We start from the raw sequence: 20538 nt of genomic DNA, 5'->3' as shown, positions 1-20538 counted from the left end.
AGAACTTCTAGGTGGAAAAAAGATTTAAATATGAAAAATTAAACGATGAAAGTGCTAGAAGAACACCTGGGAGAATATATTTACAGTGTTGGATTGGTGAAGTCTTTTAAACATAGCAAATGAAGAAGTAGGAGGGGAAAAGAAGAGAGGAGAAGAAAAGAAATAAGAAGCCAAAATAAAAAGTTGAAACTTACCTACATAAAAATTTAAAACTTTATATGGTCCAAATATATACACATATAGTCAAAAGCTACAAAACACTAAAGAAAATAACTGCAACACACAACACATTAACACCTACTATCTATCACAGATAAAGGTGCTATTATATATCATTAAAACAGTGGAGGGACACCACAGAAAAATGGTCAAATGAGAGGAATAGACAGGGTGACAGAAGAAGAGTTAGTAAACATTTAAAAGATGCTAACCACACAATTCAAGAAAGTCAAATTAAAACAATAGATATCACTTTTTAACCTTTAAGGTTAGACAAGACAAAAAAAAAAAAAGAGAACTCACATTGGCAAAGTCCACTCATACACTGCTGACAGGGGTACAAGCTGATATGGAAAGTTATTTATTCAATTTTAAATTTGCATTCACATTGACACAGCAATTTCAGTTCCAGATGTCTGTCTTACAGAAATACTTTCATGAGTGCACAAAGCTGTTATTTGAGAATATCTCAGCAACATTGTTCATGAAACAGTGGAAACTACCAAAATGCTCAATAGGGGAATGTTTAAATATGGTGCCTGCATGCTATACACTATAAACTCGTTAAAAATAACAAGCTAGACTATTTATCCTAACATAGTAAGATGACAATAAATTAAGCCAAAAGGGCAAATTGCAAACAGCATGTATAATATGATCTTATTTCTGCACCAAAAAAGATCACATTCTAAATTACTTCTAATCTTTTCGCATTTTACGTAAATAATGTTTCTTAAAAGTGTTAACTTCTATTACTGAAAAACCGGAATATTTAGCAGCACATATTTTCAGCACCACTGACATAAGTTTCTATGAAGGAAAAACCGTCAAACAGAACATACGTAATGATGGGGGTTTTTTTGGTTTTTGCGGTACGCGGGCCTCTCACCGCTGTGGCCTCTCCCATTGTGGAGCACAGGTTCCGGACGCGCAGGCTCAGCGGCCATGGCCCACGGAACCAGCCGCTCCGCGGCATGTGGGATCCTCCCCAACCGGGGCACGAACCCGTGTCCCCTGCATCGGCAGGCGGACACTCAACCACTGCGCCACCAGGGAAGCCCCGTAATGATGTTTTTTAAGGCAACTAAAAATCACCTAACTTGCTTCTGGAGTGATGATACTAGTTCAAAGCTTGAATTGGGAGGAGGGAATTTTATACATTTTTAAGTTTTTTAAATAAGTATTGCATTCAAATGGATTAAATATTCCAAAATTACAAACAGGTATATCGTGAAATTTCTTCCTCCCATCTGCCTCCCCCCAGCAGCTAGCTCTCTCCACAGGCAACCATATTACTAGTTTTGGGGTATCTTTCTGAAATATTCTACGCATATACAAGCAAATGAGTACATAGTTTTCTTTTTTAACCAAATTTTATGCCCTTTATTTTATTCTTAATAAAGAATTAACTTGTAATAATCTATACTCGAAAATAATCTGAAATATATATATATAACTGGAAAAAAGGAATTAAGCTTAAAGAGCTTGCAGATTTTAAAAGTATTTTCAATATCATATTTCATAGTCTTAATGTTTCAGTCTCAAGACGGTATCTTCATGTTTGTATCACACTTTCACCTTTCTAAAACGTGTGGGAATTTCAGTTGGGTTCCTCAGGTAAAAAGAAACACTAAATATGGTAATACTTGAGAAACACTAGCCATGGTAATATTTATTGTGGAAACTCTCCGTTGAAGTGATTTGATATACACCATACTGATGCTTATTTCATATGCTTAACCAATGTTAGACTCACAAACGCACAGTTCACGTTACACTAAAGTAGGGACTTGAGGACTTCAAAGCCTACATAACACATGGACGATATTTATTAGCTGTTTGTTTACTGTTCTCTTTTAATTGTTCATGTTTTCACAACTGTTGGTCTCTCCGCCTGGGATACTCATCTGGATGGTGCAAGGTTCCCCCTACTTGGCACCCCAATCCTCTTTTGTCAACATTTATCCTTGACAGCAAGGAAAACGACTTCCGTGATTTTTATATTATCAAGCCCTAGCTCGCTGCCTGGCAGCATTGGAGTTTTAGTGACTGAAGATTAAGAAAACAAAACAAAACCCTTTACACCTGAGGTGATAATTGAGAAGGTAACATCTAAGATTAGAAACATTAGGTGTGGACTTCCCTAGTGGCACAGTGGTTAAGAATTCACCTGCCAACTCAGGAGACACAGTTTCGAGCCCCGAGTCCAGGAAGACCCCACATGCCATGGATCAACTAAGCCGGTGCACCACAACTACTGAGCCTGCGTTCTAGAGCCCACGAGCCACAACTACTGAAGCCTGCATGCCTAGAGCCCGGGCTCCGCAACAAACCACCGCAGTGAGCAGCCCCTGCTCACCACAAGTAAAGAAAGCCTGCGTGCAGCAATGAAGACCCGACGCAGCAAAAATACATAAATAAAATTAAAAAAAAAAAAAGGTGTTTCTCAGCCGTACCACAAGCACGAACAGGTGAAAAACTGCATTTGGGAAAATGCACAAAGCTACAATTTAAAGAGATAAGGCTGAACTGATAAGTATGGGATGCCTCCAGGGTAAAGTTCAAAATTCTTATTTTAGTAACATACACCAACAGGTGTTTGCCAACTAGTTCTGAAGCCTCACCTTCCGTCACTCCAGCTTTCAGCTCTGGCTATATTCAAGTACCTGCAATTTCCTAAAAACATATTCTTTCACACCTTAATCATAGCCTTCCCTTGCACTTTGTCCTTGCTGGGAATACTCTTCTTTCTTCACAACTCAGCTCAACTGCCACTTTCCCAGAGAAGCTTTCCCTGTTTCATCAGATTAATAGGGTTCCCCTACAGTTCTTTGGCTTGCCTGTCTCCCTACTAAAGTCTGAGTGAACCAGGCTTTTTCAGCTTTGCATGTCCATCTTCCTTGGTGCTAGGTCCTCCTGTGTTTGTTTTGTTATTGAATAAGGAAGACAGACCCCATCTTCCATTATGTCCTGAACTCAACATTTGAAAGCCTGAAGGACTCATTCTGCAGACTCTAGATCCAGATCCACAGACTAGTAGGACTTACACGTTAGGTCAAATAATTAAAACTATTTGCCAGTTAGCCACTCTTGGTGTTACTGTGCCCCCCGCTAGCCAAACCCGGTGAACGCCTGGCCAGAGAGACTACTGGCCCACGGTTTGCACCACGGTAATGCAAACGTTTCCCCATTGAGCACCGCCTGAGCCCGACGTATGGCAAGGCCCAAAGCAAATAACGTGTGTATACGGGTCTGGACTTGCACTAAGAGCTCTTCCAACTTCGCAGTTTGGTGAATTGCGAGGCCTTGGACCGCATGGGTGATTGCTCTGAGGCCCAGGCCCGTCTTGCTCAGCATTTCGCACTCGGCGGCTTCCCAGAATCTCAAGTCTAAAAAACTAAGCCGGTTAGAGACGCCAAAAGAGGTGAACCAGGCGCCGGCGGGGGAAGAGGTGCGGCAAAAAGCTTTGTTCTGAGAGGTTCCTGTTCAGCGCACAGGCCCTGCCCGGGCCCAGTTCTCGAGTCTTCCACGCTCCCGCAAGCGGCGGCGGCCCCACAGATTTGGGAATCCCTTGCCGACCCAAAATCGCAGCGCTCTTAGGTAATCCCAGTTCCCGCTCGAGACTTCTGCACTCTCGCACTCGCTGGGTGGAGGATAGGGCTCCAGAAAGTTCCACAAACGCCAGACCAAGGATTGCGCACAGCCCCTCCCAGCCCGAGCGCCCCCGCGCCGTTGCCCAGGCAACCGCGGGCGGTGGCAGCGGTGGGAAGGGCGGGACTTCCGGTGGGTGACGCGCCTGCGCTCGGCTACAAAAGACAACGGCTGCGGCGCTCCAGGCGGAACTTTCCAGAACGCTCGGTGAAAAGGTGGAAGAGCGGCGGCTGCCCGAGCTGCGCACGGCAACGCGCTCCTTCCCGCTCCCCCATACCGGCATCGGCCCTCTCACCGGTGAGCTTCAGCCTTCGGGCTTCACCTCGTCCCAAGGCCGGCACTGTTGGCTGCGCCGGGAAGCCAGATGGAGCCGCGGTCGTGAGGCGGTTGGCTCCGCGTGGGCGGGAGGGTTGTCGATTCCTGTACCCACGATTCTCCTTCTGGAGGGCTGGTGGGGGTACCCCGGCAACCCTCGCCGGCGCGCAGCGAGTGGGCCCGAGACCCTTCCTGGAGCTTTCTCCATGCCCTATCTATCTAGCCAGGGTTCTCCGAGGACCTGCCGCCTCAGTCTTTTCCTCCGTCCGCGCTCGCTGGCGGGCGGGCTGGGGGCGGGGGGGGGGGGGGAGGCGACCCTTTGCGCACGCGCAGGAGCTAGGGGGGCGAGGGGCTGCGGGAGGAGCCGGGCGGAGGCTGCGGCGTTCGCTTCTCGGGTCTCTCCTCCTTCGCTTTGTTGGGTGCTGGGCTTCTCCCACCCCTTTCATCCTGGGTGGGAGGGGAAAGGAAGGAACCCCTAACGGTCGGCATTGAGTGCAGGGCAAAACCTAACAGCGTGTAAACTACGCTGGCTTGTGGGGGCGAAAGAGGTTCGGCGGTTGAAGCAGAGGAGCTGTACGTCCTGTGACTGAGAAACAGCCTCAGGATTGAGGGGGAGGGGAGCTTGCTTTCTGGAGCTGGTGTTCTTAGTTTCATAAAACACTGCCTCCCCGCCTTGTGCCCAGATGTCTTTTCTAGGAAGTGTATGATTTATCAGATTTACTAAGAATAATGGTAGTGGATTGAACCTCTTAGTGCTCCTCTTCTTTACTGCCCTCTGTCGCTGGTTGGGAAGGGAAACAGGAAAAATCCAGACAATAGTCGTGTTATTATGGGAGCTTTCAGGTGGGAGAGTGGGAACCAGCTGCTATAGGAGGCTTTTGAATTATCCCCTGATAATTATTAACTTATATTTAGTCTTAGAATTGATAGCTAAATTACCAAAGGAATTGTTACCTTCTCTGTGAAATTTAGGGAAGGTGGTGTTCTTACAATCAGGTTTCTCAGAGAACAGATTTCTATGCCTAAATTTTATTAATTAAAACTACCAGTTGAAAGTCGGCTAAAATTGAACTTTCTTATTTTAGACTGTAGGAAATGGTGAAAGAAACCACTTATTATGATGTTTTGGGGGTCAAACCCAATGCCACCCAAGAAGAATTGAAAAAGGCTTACAGGAAACTGGCCTTGAAGTACCACCCTGATAAGAATCCAAATGAAGGAGAGAAGGCAAGTAGTACACTCATAACATAGCTGAATAGTTCTTGCCAGGTGTACGGTATTTCCATTACAACATGAAATTGAGTATGTCTAATGTAGTGGCTGTGCTTTGTAACAGTTGAGTTTTTTGAGTGAAATTTATCCCCCCTTTTCTGAAACAGTTTAAACAGATTTCTCAAGCTTATGAAGTGCTCTCTGATGCAAAGAAAAGGGAATTATATGACAAAGGAGGAGAGCAGGCAATTAAAGAAGGTGGAGCAGGTGGCGGTTTTGGCTCCCCCATGGACATCTTCGATATGTTTTTTGGAGGAGGAGGCAGGATGCAGAGAGAAAGGAGAGGTAAGAATGACAGTTCACATGTGGCAAATTAAAATTAGCCGTTGGTCAAAGTAAATTCTTGAGAATTCACCTACTAAATGCTTGTTTACTTGTTAGCATAATGTTGTAAACTGATTTATGGTAAGAGTTTAAGAATGAGATTTGATGAGACTAAAAATAGCTAAGCCAATCGAGTGCTAACAAGTGAGTGCTTCTAAAGCACTTGGGGTACATAGGATTTCTGTGATGTTATCAAGCATTAAAGGAATGAAGTATAGGAGCATAATTTTCAAAACCCTTCTCACAGATTTTATTTTATTCTCAATCTGCACACCCCCACCCCTCAGCCTCAATGGGAGGTACAGTGGCCTTACACAGGCGAAAGTGAATTACAGTTCAGAATGGTAAATTTTTGTCAAGGTCATATATTGCTATGCATCAGAGTCTTGATTGGAACACAGGTTCATTGCCTCCAAATAGCATGCTATCTGTTTAATCTTGTTTCAGTTTTATTATATCAAAATATGTGCCCTTAACATTTAATAGAAATGTGGTTTTCTGGGCTGTGGAAATACTGCTCGTAGAAGTACAGTGTTCTGGTCAGAGTTTATCTTACTTTGTTCTCAGTGTAGTTCATATAAACAAGGACTAATGGGTAGAGCCCATTCTAGAAGGAATGGGCAAACCACTAAATTTTCTTTGAGCTTTTTTGGATTCAGAAGGACTGGAAATTGTTTATTCAGATTTTCTTAAAAGGAGAGGGGGGTGTATTTTATTTATTTTTAAGAAATTTACCTTAAAACAATTTTCAGTCAAGGTCAGTTGGTTGGCAAACTCTACTGTGTGGCTTAGATCAATGCAAGGTCATTTTTTTAGTGTGATATTGGAAAATATTTGCTTAAATTTTAGAAGCTTTATTTCTTCCCTATACTGTAAGCTCTATAAGGCTAAAGTAAGAAGGGCAGTTTTCAGCGTTCCAGAACCAATTACATGGAACAGTATTAGTGATGCAGAACAGAAAAGTGGATCTAGAAACAGGTTATAGTTGAGGGCGCTTCACACTTGATTGGTAACTAAAAATGTTCATTAGACATGTTCTGCAGATAGGAAGTTCAAGAGCTTCTTTCACTTAAGCGTAAGGCAGTATTTCATGGTAGATAAAGTCCTGGGAGAATCACTAACTAGGAACTTATTACCTATCGGCAGGTGACTACATTTCTGTAACCTCTGTTCTTAGATGATCTCCACCTTCCACTTCCCATTCCTAGCTAGATGAAATAGGTCACTCTTTTGTAGCCACTGGCCACATCAAATTTAGATTACTGCAAAGAAAAATAAAAATTTAGTTACTTAGTCTGCAGTAGCCATAATTTTATGCTCGATAGCCATGTGTGACTGCTGGCTGTTGTGTTGGCTAGCACAAGATACAAAACATCTCCATCACTGTAGAAAGTTCTGTTGGGCAGCACTATGGTAAAGGATGAGAAATCTAGCCTTTTTTGGGGGGGAGGCTGCGTTGGATCTTTGTTGCTGTGCGTGCAGGCTTTCTCTAGTTGCAGTGAGCGAGGGCTACTCATCGTTGTGGTGTGCGGCCTTCTCATTGTGGTGGCTTCTCTTGTTGTGGTGTGCGGGCTCAGTACTTGTGGCTCACGGGCTCTAGAGCGCAGGCTCAGTAGTTGTGGCCCACGGGCTTAGTCACTCCACGGCATGTGGGATCTTCCTGGACCAGGGCTCGAACCTGTGTCCCCTGCATTGGTGGACGGATTCTTAACCACTGTGTCACCAGGGAATCCCGAGAAATCTAGCCTTTAAACAGTTAGTGCTGAATAAATATGTCAGGTTCCCTGGGCAAACTTGATTAGTTTTTGGAATTTAGTGTGCTGAAGAATTTTTGGATGATGTAATTGGTCATGTTACTCAATATAATAAGTGAACGATTCAAAGAATATATTAGGACAGAAAAGCAGTTTGGGTTAATTTACTGTGAAATGTGTCTATTTAAATAACATGAGTTTTCTCAAGTGATTTTTGCAGTTAACATTTTTGATTGCCGTAAAATGTAGGATGGCCGTAACTACGTCCTTATACAAATTGCTTAACTCTCACTGGATGTTTCTTATTTGAAATTACACCACAGTTAGAGGATTATGTGTGTACCCTTGTAGGGCTCATCTTTCATTATCCTTTACCGTTTTTATAGTGTAGAACACAAGATTCAGCATCTTAGATTTTTAATGTGCAATGTTTTGTTCTAGGTAAAAATGTCGTGCATCAACTCACAGTAACCTTAGAAGATTTATATAATGGTGCAACAAGAAAACTAGCTCTGCAAAAGAATGTGATTTGTGACAAATGTGAAGGTATGTCTTAACATTCATAATATAATTGAAAATGGAACTGAAGCCGTTCTGGATATATAAAACTGACATATTGCACTACCTAATTCTGAAGAGTGCAAGTACGAAAACCACCTGAATCCACCTCCTAGAGAAATATTAGCAAATTATCAGCACTTTTATGTATTTATTTTGAATGCAGGTGGGACTGATCTAATTTGGTGTCTGTTTTTCTCAATACTGTTCAGAGATGAGTCTTTCCTATCCGCTCTTAGAACTTCAGAGGCATTCCAGTGGCTTCATAATCTGTAATATGATTTGACAGTATTCTCTTTTGGGGTATCAGCAGCTGTCAAATTATTGGCTATGAATCTCTAAGGTGTTTTTCTAATAAATACAAGTTATTTGTTGGAAATACGGTATTTTCTAAAGAGAATAAACTCTAAAATGTTCTCATCTCACAGTTAAAGTAGCCTTTTAAGAATTGTGCTTTGGGGGCTTCCCTGGTGGCACAGTGGTTAAGAATCCACCTGCCAATGCAGGGGACATGGGTTCGAGCCCTGGTCCGGGAAGATCCCACATGCCACGGAGCAACTAAGCCCATGCGCCACAACTACTGAGCCCACGAGCTGCAGCTACTGAAGCCCGCGCGCCTAGAGCCTGTGCTCCGCAACAAGAGAAGCCACTGCAATGAGGAGCCCGCGCACCGCAACAAAGACCCAACTCAGCCATGAATGAGTGAATGAATGAATTGTGCTTTGGGAGCACATGTTTAAAATCCAGAATTCTGAAATGACTCCTTGGGAAAATAGCAGTCAATATGTTTATAGATAAGCTGATTGTGGCGATATTTTATCAAATAAAAAGGCTGAATTGTAGATTCTTACAGCGGCATTCCATCAGACCTTGAAAATATTAATGAAGTGGAGTGTTTAGGAACTGTCTCATTAAAACGTTCGTCCCATGTCCAGTACTAAATTCAAACATAATTTCTTTTTGAACTATTTAGGCCGAGGTGGTAAGAAAGGAGCAGTAGAGTGCTGTCCCAATTGCCGAGGTACTGGAATGCAAATAAGAATTCATCAGATAGGACCTGGAATGGTTCAGCAAATTCAGTCTGTCTGCATGGAGTGCCAGGGCCATGGGGAGCGGATCAGTCCTAAAGATAGATGTAAAAGCTGCAATGGAAGGAAGATAGTTCGAGAGAAGAAAATTCTAGAAGTTCATATTGACAAAGGTGAGTTCTGAGCCACTTTCTATTTTCAATTCTTGAGTGCTATTGCAAATTATATTAACGTTACATTTTATAGTTGTTTAAAACTACTGTTGGAGTAAGGAATAGGTATATTTTGATTAATTAACTTATTTGTAAGAACTTAGACTATGAATGTTACTTTCTAATAGTTTTTACAGATTATGTAAACATGTCAGTTTCTGCCTCTTGGGTTATAACTTAAAATTTCCTTTAAATATTATTAGGATTTACTTTATTTTGCCAGTTCCTTAATTTTTTCAGTTTATTTAAAAATGCTTTAAAATGTATTACAGCAGTACAAACTCATTGTAGAAATTTTAGAAATGTGTATAGCCCCAGAATAAATGGTGCTGCTTACTCTGAAATAATCAGCATGGTTGGCTCTTTCACACTTTGCTGTTTTAAAATGAAACTGTTATTAGAAAATATACATCTACATTAACTTAAGCTCCTGAAATAGTATTCACCCATTTGAATCATGGTACCTCTCCTCCCTCCATTTTTTCCCCTTAATTGGTCCCTGTTGAGTAGGGTTTGAATTTCTCTCTGGTAAGATTCCCCACTTGTTACCAACAGTATGTACTCAGGAGGGCATTAGTAGTAAGTGAAGCCATTTATGAATGCTGCACTTGTCCGTTTTTTTGGCCACACTGCAGCCTATGGGATCTTAGTTCCCCAACCAGGGATTGAACCCGTGCCCCGTGCAGTGTAAGCGTGGGGTTTTAACCACTGGACCTCCAGGGAAGTCCCTGCCCATACTCTTTTTTTTTTTTTTTTTTTTTTTTAAAAATCAGCTGGAATTTTTTTTTTTTTTTTTAATTTTATTTATTTTTATTTACTTTTGGCTGTATTGGGTCTTCGTTTCTGTGCGAGGGCTTTCTCTAGTTGTGGCAAGCGGGGCCACTCTTCATCGCGGTGCGCGGGCCTCTCACGATCGCGGCCTCTCTTGTTGTGGAGCACAGGCTCCAGATGCGCAGGCTCAGTAGTTGTGGCTCACGGGCCCAGTTGCTCTGCGGCATGTGGGATCCTCCCAGACCAGGGCTCGAACCCGTGTCCCCTGCATTAGCAGGCAGATTCTCAACCACTGTGCCACCAGGGAAGCCCCCTGCCCATACTCTTAACATTAATGGAACAACCAGCAAAACTTAGCTGAGTTTAATTGCTTCACTAGTGTAGTGAGATAGTTACTTTGCCTTGTGAATGATTAAAGACAGATTGTTGGGCTTCCCTGGTGGCACAGTGATTAAAAATCAGCCTGCCAATGCAGGGGGCACAGGTTTGAGCCCTGGTCCCGGAAGATCCCACATGCCACGGAGCAGCTAAGCTCGTGTGCCACGACTACTGAGACTGTGCTCTACAGCCTTCAAGCCACAACTACTGAAGCCCAATTGCCTTGAACCCGTGCTCCGCAACAAGAGAAGCCACACAATGAGAGGCCCATGCGCCACAACTAGAGAAAGCCCGCGCACAGCAACAAAGACCCAATGCGGCCAAAAATAAATAAAATAAATAAATTTTTAAAAAATGTTTACTTTTGTCAATGTGTAATACTGATATTTTGGTTTAAGTCCTTCTCTTTTTAGAGGTATATATTGAAGTATTTGGGTTAATTGGTATGTCTGGATTTTAATTGAAATATATGCAGGGAATGTGGATGGAGGTGTGTTATACATGAAATAGTAGTCATGACCTGGTAATTACTGGATCTATATTGATGGATATATAGGGACTTCTTGTGCTGTTGGCTACTTTATGTAAGTTTAATACTTTCCGTAATAGAAAGTGAGACAAAGTTGCTCTTGTTGGGTGACTTCAGTGATCATTGGTTCAGGAAATCTGGCACTACTGCTGTAGAGAAATCATCTGCAAACACATGAGTTCTGTTTAAAGAGGTGTTAGTTGGCTTAAGTAAGCCCTTACTGAACTAAGGTGTATGGGCCAGAGGGAAGAAATCTCAGTAAAAGTGTTGGCCTTTAAGAAGCGTTGCCTGTTGGATGGACTTCCCTGGTGGCGCAGTGGTTAAGAATCCGCCTGCCAATGCAGGGGACACGGGTTTAAGCCCTGGTCCAGGAAGATACCACCTGCTGCGGAGTAACTAGGCCCATACACCACAACTGCTGAGCCTGCACTCTAGAGCCCACGAGCCACAACTACTGAGCCTGCATGCTGCAACTACTGAAGCCTGTGCCCCTAGAGCCCGTGCTTCGCAACAAGAGAAGCCTGCACACCGCAACAAAGAGTGGCCCCTGCTTGCCACACTAGAGAAAGCCTGCACAGCAACAAAGGCCCAAAGCAGCCAAAAATAATAATTTTTTTAAAGCATTTGCCTATTGGAAAAACTTTATTTTTGACACTGATAACCACATGGTCTGAAAGTACCCAACTATAATTATCCTCTTTAAAAAAAAAAAAGACTAAAATCATTCAATATAAATATTACATATTTTTTAAATTTTTAGATTTTATATTACTGCTAATACAATGGAAGAAAATCTGACTTATGCTTCTGTTAGACTTAATAGAAATGATTTGACTTAAGTTTTTTTTTAAGTGATGAAATAGTTAAAAACATTTATGGTTATAATGTTTGCCAGTCACTGATTTGGTGCCAGCATAGACCTTTTTCTTTAGTCCCCCACAAGAGCCCTGGTGGAGGACATAGGTCTCTGTGGGAAAGTTGATACTTAGGAAGGTTATGCAATTTGCTTCCCTAGGGTAATCTGGCCTAGTAGTAAATAGCAGCTCTGAGATTCGAAGCCTGACTTGTTTGCTTCTAGAATCTGTGTTCTTCACTATGATAGCTTTCTTCAGTAAGAAATTGGACTGATCTAATAAGCATGTGGGCGTTTTTGGTAAATTCTGTAAAACTTCAGCATCCGCAAAGACTTGAACATTTTTTTCATGCACAAACATGCATTTGTGTTTCAGTAGAGATTCTGACCTTACTTAGATGTTAAGAGTATAAAATTAGCCTTTTGTTTTTAGGCATGAAAGATGGCCAGAAGATAACATTCCATGGTGAAGGAGACCAAGAACCAGGACTGGAGCCAGGAGATATTATCATCGTTTTAGATCAGAAGGACCATGCTGTTTTTACTCGGTAAAAATTTTTATCAAATACTCAAACCGACATCTTGCATATTTGGGTTTGTTTTTTTTTCCTCAAATATAAGTGAGCTTTTTCATTACTTGTAGAATACATTTCCTAGAAATAACCTAGAAAAGTATAGCAGAAAAGTTAGACTATATATGTCTTCTATAAATGATTGTTAATCATTGTTTCAATCTTAGAAGAAGCTAAAGACAAAAATCATTGGGTTTTTTGGTCTAAATGTAGGTAAATTGTTGCCTAATTTGGATTTTGAAGGATATACTTCAGTTAGGAGATGTGTTATATAAGTATAAATAGATAGAGTAGGGGAAACATCCCTAGACAAAACTTTGCCTCCAGTTTTTTTTTTTATAAGCAGTTGGTTTTGAAATAAGTACCCTAAAGCTTTCACCAGTTTCTTCAATCCTGAGTTCATGGTAAGTTGGGTTGCTTTTAATTTTAAATAAAAGTCTAGAATCATCTGTGTAAGAAGCTGTAATATATTAATTCACGTCTATTAGGAAATAATCTTGTGTTTATGATAAATTTATAGTGACGCACAAGGAAGTTAACAGTGTTAAATAATGTATCAATGGGTAATTTTAAAACATTAGACTGGAGTAGGGTTCCAGTAAGTCTGTTGGGAATGACATCTCAAGGAACAGGTTTTAGATTAATAGTGTCTCAAGAATAATGGGAAATGCTATCGAGCTCAGAATTTTGATGCTATCATTTGAGGTGAATCCTCAACAAGAGTATTTCTGGAGAGTATTCTGCCTGATGAAAAGATGTCATTAATATGAATTGGAAAAGAAAGTAAGCATGAGGAGGAAGAAGTGGGTTGTTATTAAACATAAAAATAGTGTTCATACTGTGCCAGGCACTATATTACTTAATTCATGTACATCAATAAATTACTTCCCCTTGAAATTGGCCATATGCCTTTTATTTAATTTCATAGACCCTAACTTATCCAGGACCCAGCCTGAGGTTTGTTCCACTGCCTAGAGTGTGTGGAGGGATTCTGAAGCCTTGTCCAGGAAACTGTGCTGGCAGTTTCCATATGTTTGCTGTACCCAGTTCTCAGCTCTTAAGAATGGGGAAGAGGCCTTCCTCACCTTCTGAGATGGCCCACACTCTGGAGTATGTTTCTCTCTAAATAAATCCACTTCGTACCTATCAAAGGAAACAAACAAAGAATGGGGAAGAAAGGGCATCTTTTGAAAGATACCATTTGTTTTTAAGAGAACAGAATTGCCTACTTTGGTAGTTGTAATCATTCCTGGTTTGAAGATCTAAGTATATGCCATACTTACATTGTACAGACGAGGAGAAGACCTTTTCATGTGTATGGACATACAGCTGGTTGAGGCATTGTGTGGCTTCCAAAAGCCAATATCTACTCTTGACAACCGAACCATAGTCATCACTTCTCATCCAGGTACAGTAACTAGATAAGCGTCTGTTTCTATTCTAGTGTTTTCATTGTCTGCTCGTAGCTAGTACAGCCACGGAGGAAAGTGGCATTTAAGTTGCTACTTGTCTGTCCTTGAGCTGAAATCATGCGTTCTTGGCTCTCTTGTAAGCCCCTAGAAAACCTATAAATGAAAGGTATCAGCATCATTTCATATAAATTTACCTCTATCAATGAGCTAGGACATTGCTCTGTTCTTTATTTTCGCTGCCTCGTAAAAGTGTGATTGTATTTAAGGAATTTGGCTTCAATGTTTTTAGGTCAGATTGTCAAGCATGGAGATATCAAGTGTGTGCTAAATGAAGGCATGCCAATTTATCGTAGACCATATGAAAAGGGTCGCCTAATCATTGAATTTAAGGTAAGCTATACAGTACTGTAGAAATGTTAGAGAATGATTAGTTTATTAAAATCCAGTAGCAGTTAAGTTTCTGAATGGCCAGAAGCCAAGTTTATATTCTCCCTTGTCTAGATCTAATGTTACTCTTGTTATGTTGAACATTTTTTGTTAACAAGTTGGTATTGGTTTGTTTGCATCATTATCGGCTATTTAAAGATGGGGGGTGGTGGCAGGTGGGTAATTTACTAATGAAAGGCTATAACTGGAATCTTAAAGTTCAACAGAAGCATGATAGCTGGTGTGAATTTTTGGCAAAATACTGCAATGCTCTGGTTCTTAAAGTAACCCAACCATTTCCCTCAATCTTAAATTTGAGTAGCCTCAGACCCACAAATTTAACATTTATTAAAAACATCTTTGGGTGGGACTGTCTTTGAGTAACAATAGCTTTGTTTAAATTATCCATTAGAAGGAATGAGAATGTGTTTTAGGATGGGTTCTCCTATTTAAAAATGTATTTGCTGAATAGAAGTGATCATTACAGTGTAGTTTTATTAGGATCTTTTTTTTAAGACCTTACCTTGAACTCTAGTTCAGAATAGTAGATGATATATGCCTTCTTAGAACATGTGTTCTAACCTGGGATTGGCAGATTTACCAAAAGATTGTGTGGTTTCATGTTTTTTTTCTGGGGAAAATGGGTCAATGGTATTTGTCTAAGGAGCTAAGGATGAAGTGTCATTTAAACTTAAAGTAGAAATTTCTTATTATAGGTAAACTTTCCTGAGAATGGCTTTCTCTCCCCGGATAAACTCTCTTTGCTGGAAAAACTCCTACCTGAGAGGAAGGAAGTAGAAGAGACTGATGAAATGGACCAGGTAGAACTAGTGGACTTTGATCCAAATCAGGAAAGACGGCGCCATTACAATGGAGAAGCATATGAGGATGATGAACATCATCCTCGGGGTGGTGTTCAGTGTCAGACCTCCTAATGGGGCCAGTGAATAACACTCACTGCTGGCATTTTATTTGCAGTAGTGATTGAGTGAAGGACTATAATCATAACATGCTCACTACTTGCTATTGTTTGTTTTAATAATCAATTATAGTAGTGTTTTAAAAGTTAAATGAAGAATAAACTCGAATATAAAAGCTCTGACTTTGCCCTGTATGTATGATGACTTCAGTGTGCAAGATAAGTTTAATACTTGTAAAAACTACTTTAAAAAATTTCCCCTAGCAGTTGTTAGGCCATACTTTGTAATTGATTTCAGCTATGTACATGGAATAGCTTAGACTGAAATGCCAGGTATATGTATTGGCTTCAGTGTATGACCCTTAATTGTTAAGCTATGAAGTTAAAATTGTATTTAACTGGCAGTCAGACGAATTTGTAGAGAAGTGTTGGTCTGTATAGTGGTATTAAGTGGGATTCATTGTGATGCCTCTGCATTTATTCTATTGCCTCAACTGTTACTTGAAGATGGCATGCTATATAATTTAGCCTGTGGTATCAGTGATAGAAATGACACCTTTCTAAAGAAGGGGTTTATCATATAACATGCTGCTTCTTGAGGGCTTGCGCTTGTAGGATTGCATTCCCTTCTGCTGTGCCATCTTTTTTTAATATATCTAGCTATTGGTCCTGGTTACTTTTTTTTTTTCTTTCTTCTCTTTGGACCACAGTAAGCCTTAGTTTAGAGTAGTCACTTCTGGAGCAGGGTAACTTAGAAGTTAGAGTGATGAGAAGTACTTTGCATGTATGAGTTAGGAAGGTGTTTTGCAGGTATGTTACAGGCTTACTTTAAACCATTTAACTTATGCTCCAAAGTAACTGTAATTTAATGTTAGTAGAATAGCAAATTATGAATAGCTTTAATTGTATGTTTAAAGTCATATGTTCACAAGCTTAAATCTGGATATCAGAATTTAAGCAATTCTTGAAATGTATGAATGTCTCCTTAATATACTGATTCAAAAGCATGTCCAATGTGTCACCACAGGCTTTTTTTTCCCAGGTTGAAGTATTGGCTTTTCACTAATTAAGATACATAATTTTTCATTTAACTAAAGTGAGTAATACCAAAAAATACTATTTAACCATAGTTAAATGTTTAATATTAAACAAGGGTGGGGACTGAAAGTTGAGGGGTGAGTAATGAGCAAAAGAAGGGGGCTTTAAAATCTTTGCAAACGCTGAAGTGAGAATGTGAGAGCTTACTGTTTAATTCTGCTCAGATTCTGTATCTCATTGTAATCAGGAGGCTTAAAACATTTCTAACCTGGAAGTAACCCACAGCTTAAGTTCCCCTCAGAACACTTGAGTTAAAAAGAAGAGACTGAAACTTGGTGTAAAGTGCATCATTTCCCAAACCTTCAGGTTTCTTGTCATAGTGACAGTTTTAATTGATAGTCTCTCCACATCATTCTTGGGTTCTTTTTAAATTTGTGGCCAGACAGCTACCGTCATATTTGGATAGTGAAGCAGGTGTCCAGGAAAGGAAAACAAAATACTGAACATAATGGTTCAACAAATTTTAGTTTTCACTGGATTTATATTGAGAGTCTAAATTCTACAATAAACTTATATTGTAACACATTTAAGAATACTTTCAGACATTTTAAAAATTACAAAAATCCTTACATGAGGTTTTCAATATTATTAGTCATGAGGAAAATAAAATGAAAATCACAGTGAGATACAAAACTTCACACCTAGTAGTCCAAAATCTAATCGCAAATGGAAATGAGAATATGGAGAAACTAGAACCCTGTACCTTGTTGGTGAAAATGTAAAACGGTGCAGTTTCTGTAAGCAGCTCCTCAAAAAGCCAAACGTGGAATTCACCATATGACCCAGTAGTTCCATTCCTTGACTCAGGAACATTGTGTGCCAATGTTTATGGTATCATTATTCACAATACCAGAAGAGGAAACAAGCCATGTGTCTTAACAGATGGATAAACAAAATGTGTTATATGTATGTATGACAGAAAAGGACTTCATTTATATGAAATATTTAGGCAGATTCATAGAGGCACAGATTACCAAGGGCTGGGAGGAAGAGGAACGGTAAGTTAGTGCGTGCTTAATTGTTTCTGTTTGGGGTGATGAAAGTTTTCAAAGTGATGGTTGCACAAGAGTTAATATAATTAATGCTACTGAATTGTATACTTAAATGGTTGAGAGTAAGCTTTACTTTTGTTTCACCACAGTAAAAAAAAAAAAATCCTTAAGATAGAAGATGAAAATAGTTACAACCTGGAGAGGCAGAAACTGACAAGTTTGTATTCTGTATTAAAAAAAAAATTCTTGTTAGAACTATGGCCAAGGTCATCACAAAAATACAAGTGCATCCGTGGAAGTGTGTAGTTCCATCACCCCAGCACTAATGCTTTCTTTGTGATGCCTCCCCTGTCTGTTCATACTTGGAGGGAATAAAAATAGAAGCTGATTATGTCCATGAGGGTCCTAGTGGAACACGGTGGCAGATCTTCCCTTGTGAAATTAGCATCACATTTTTTCTCCATATAGTACTGCCTCAACCTTGGCTACAACTGAAGTTACCTCGGAAGCTTTAAAACATGATTTGAGTCTCACCCTCTGGGTATTTTGGTGTTGTTGAACTGAGTGTAGCATAAGCAAAAGGATGGTTACATATAGCCAAGGCTCTACACCAGCACCATGGGGACAGTTATATTAATCACCAGAACAGTAACGCCATTGTTAGAATTGGTGTGGAGGGTCAAACAATGGCAGCCCTTAACTACGGCAAGTTTGTTTCAGACCAAGGCTGCTTCCCATCTTAGATAGACACTATGGTAATTTCCTCTCTTTTGAAGTACTATGGGAAAATGAAGCATAGGCTCTAAAAGCACAGTGAATGAAAAATGGTAGCAAGTTAGCAGTAAAGATGCTCTTTCAAGGGTTTCTGAAGTCTTGTGCCTTTATCACTTAATTTGGTTATCGCAGCAACCTTCTGAGACTAACAGAACAAGAATTGAAACACCTACCTTACAGTTGATGAAAATGACCTCTAGTCTACTTACTGGTTCTCAAATCTGAGCATGCTTGCTGAGCCCCACTGGACTTGGATTCTGTAGGCCTAGGGTAGGACCTGAGAGAGCTGCCATTCAAACAAGTTACCAGGTGACTTGGCCCACGTAAAAGAAATGACAGCAAAGACTGGAATCCAGATTCTTGTAATTCGGTGCTCTTTCTACTCACGTCTGCCTTTGTAGGGTTTTGGTAAGTCTTAACAGAATGTGGAAAAACTCTTTCAAAGAAAGAGTCAAGAAATTGAGTTTTAGAATCCCACCTCAGTCAGTTGCGCTCCAGGAGCAAGGTATGGAATCTTGAAATCTGTTTCATGTGATAGGACTCAGAATAGGCTAGAGCTCATAAAGCAGTTCTGAGAATTAAATAACACTGCTTACATAGTAAGGAAGGGCTTAATAAATGTTATTAATGGTAGTAATACAAGCTAAAAAATAACTAGTGGAGAACACACTGAGTTGTACCTGAGACTTGTATTTAAAAGAAAAATTTTCTTTTGGTGTGGAATACCAGGTCATTCAGTGTTTTCCAGAGCCATTCAGCAGCTCAGTGGGGGATGGGACAACTCACAGAGTTAACTTTAATGCCATGTATTTTGGGTTTTAAGTGCTAGAGGAGTATCAGTTAAATAGGTGGGCTGCAGCAACAGAGCAGCTGTCTTAAGAACCAAGGGGGGCAAGGGCCCAGGATGCCTGTCACGTTCCCCTGCTGCACAGCCACACCCAACCGGGCGCACCCCACCCCAGAGTTTGGGCAGCGCACCCTCCACCACCTCTCCTCCTGGAGTGAAAGTGTTGGGCAGTTGCCATGGTGTCCAGGAGCTAGACAGCCCTTCTCCCACCTCCGCCTCTTACCCAGGGGCTCCCCCTGCCTTTTGTACTGGAGATGGCCATGGGGGGCTAAAAGAAAAAAAACTAGGCATGGAGTAAGGGAAGCTCATTTCCACTTGTAAACAACACAATTTTTAGCTTTGTGCAAAATGAAGTCGTGGACTGATAAACATGGGTGACCTGGGAAAAGCAGAAAATTCATTTTTTCCCCCCATTTTTGTTTACTTGTTACACCAAGGCACTACTTCATTAAAAAAGAAAATATACTTCATGGCTCTCAGTCCAGTCCTCTCCTCTTTGCCTGGTCTCCCCAGATCCTACCATAAATCTAGCACATGCCTTGCAGCTATGGCACACTGCAGTGCTCCTAGAATCACCAAAGCCCTTTACCTTCTGCTCCTGTTGGTCCTTTTATGGTCAACTCCAGAAAGCCTTTCCTAACCCATTAGGTCTGGATCATCAAAAAAACAACTCCAGATTTTCTGTTATCGCACTATGTTAATTAATCCTGTTAACTTGTTTTTCTCCCCTATCCTGTGACAGAAACTAGTGTTTTTAACCATCCTGAGCACTAGGTGCAGGAGCAGAGGAGTTGTTTGCTGAAAATTCCTAGAATAAGTAAGTGTACATGTGCTGAAAAGAGTCTTGCTCTCCATGAGCCTTGGCACAAAGTGTGCATCTCACAACTGCCAGTTCACAAGGTCATGGGCTAAATCAAAACCAGTTTCTTGAAGATTTTTCTAAGGAATTTTAGTATAAGCTCTTTGCACCTTAAACTTTTTTTACTTAAGTGAAAGCCTCTTCACTGGGAGGAATGGCAGACTACATTCATATAGACTCACCGCTATTCAACTCTCAAATCGGCAGCAAATGACATTCTGTGAAAAAGCTGCAGGTTTTGTGGCAGCAAGACAGTTGGGAATATGACTGGGAAAGATGGATTTCATAGTGCTGCTAAGAATTATTCAGCCGATATTAAGCATTTTTATGTGCTAGGCAACAGCTAGCTGATCCCAAATACAGGATCAGGCTATATTTCAAGGGACAAAGGTTTATAAGACTATACAAAACTTTCCCCACTTGTTTGTACCTACTAATTGGGAAAATTAAAAGGGGGCATAAAAGGCCCACACAAGCAAACAAGCTCACTTTCTTGAAATGGTACCTAGCATAGTACCATCACACGTCAACAAAGGCATTCCATATACATCTTTGGTTGAAACAGAAAAGAGACACCCACATGCATTTCCAAATATGCCAAAACTGAATTCTCATATAATGTATCCTGCAACTAGTTCTACCCATTAAATGAAGACGATATTCCCTGGAAAAGTCACTGCTAAGAAAAATGAATGCCTGGGGGAGGGCAGTGAAATGAGAGATCCTATGTGACACCTGACTTTACATTCAGTCTGTCCTACCCAGGAACTGACTT

The 20538-nt window shown here is 40.7% G+C and overlaps 2 protein-coding genes across 2 annotated transcripts in view; one reads left to right on the top strand and one right to left on the bottom strand.

Annotated features, from left to right (window-relative positions):
• The window catches only part of APTX (aprataxin), a 141634-nt gene extending 138254 nt beyond the window's left edge, over positions 1 to 3380 (bottom strand). The window contains exon 1 of the mRNA XM_079927927.1: positions 2844 to 3380. The gene's annotated coding sequence lies outside the window, so the exon portion shown is untranslated. The remainder of the gene's footprint in view (positions 1 to 2843) is intronic.
• Positions 3381 to 4012: 632 nt separating this feature from the next.
• DNAJA1 (DnaJ heat shock protein family (Hsp40) member A1) lies at positions 4013 to 20532 on the top strand. Its single transcript, XM_079927913.1, has 9 exons — positions 4013 to 4167; positions 5271 to 5412; positions 5565 to 5742; positions 7977 to 8081; positions 9067 to 9294; positions 12298 to 12412; positions 13729 to 13844; positions 14138 to 14238; positions 14991 to 20532. Exons 2-9 carry the CDS (start codon positions 5281 to 5283, stop codon positions 15207 to 15209), a joined length of 1194 nt encoding a protein of 397 aa, XP_079784039.1. The 5' UTR covers positions 4013 to 4167; positions 5271 to 5280; the 3' UTR covers positions 15210 to 20532.
• The last annotated feature ends 6 nt before the right edge of the window (positions 20533 to 20538 follow it).

The sequence above is a fragment of the Stenella coeruleoalba genome, assembly GCF_951394435.1.
Source record: "Stenella coeruleoalba genome assembly, chromosome: 7".
Classification (NCBI taxonomy): domain Eukaryota; kingdom Metazoa; phylum Chordata; class Mammalia; order Artiodactyla; family Delphinidae; genus Stenella; species Stenella coeruleoalba.
Note: the sequence above shows the minus strand (reverse complement) of the source record. Positions and strands in the feature narration are given on the sequence as shown.

What these genes read in the sequence shown, in the direction of transcription:
- DNAJA1 (XM_079927913.1), top strand. Translation starts at nt 5,281, where the DNA reads ATGGTGAAAGAAACCACTTATTATGATGTTTTGGGGGTCAAACCCAAT. An exon ending in GATTTGTGACAAATGTGAAG is followed by an intron (nt 8,082 to 9,066) that starts GTATGTCTTAAC and finishes TGAACTATTTAG; the next exon opens with GCCGAGGTGGTAAGAAAGGA. An exon ending in AGAAGTTCATATTGACAAAG is followed by an intron (nt 9,295 to 12,297) that starts GTGAGTTCTGAG and finishes TTTTGTTTTTAG; the next exon opens with GCATGAAAGATGGCCAGAAG.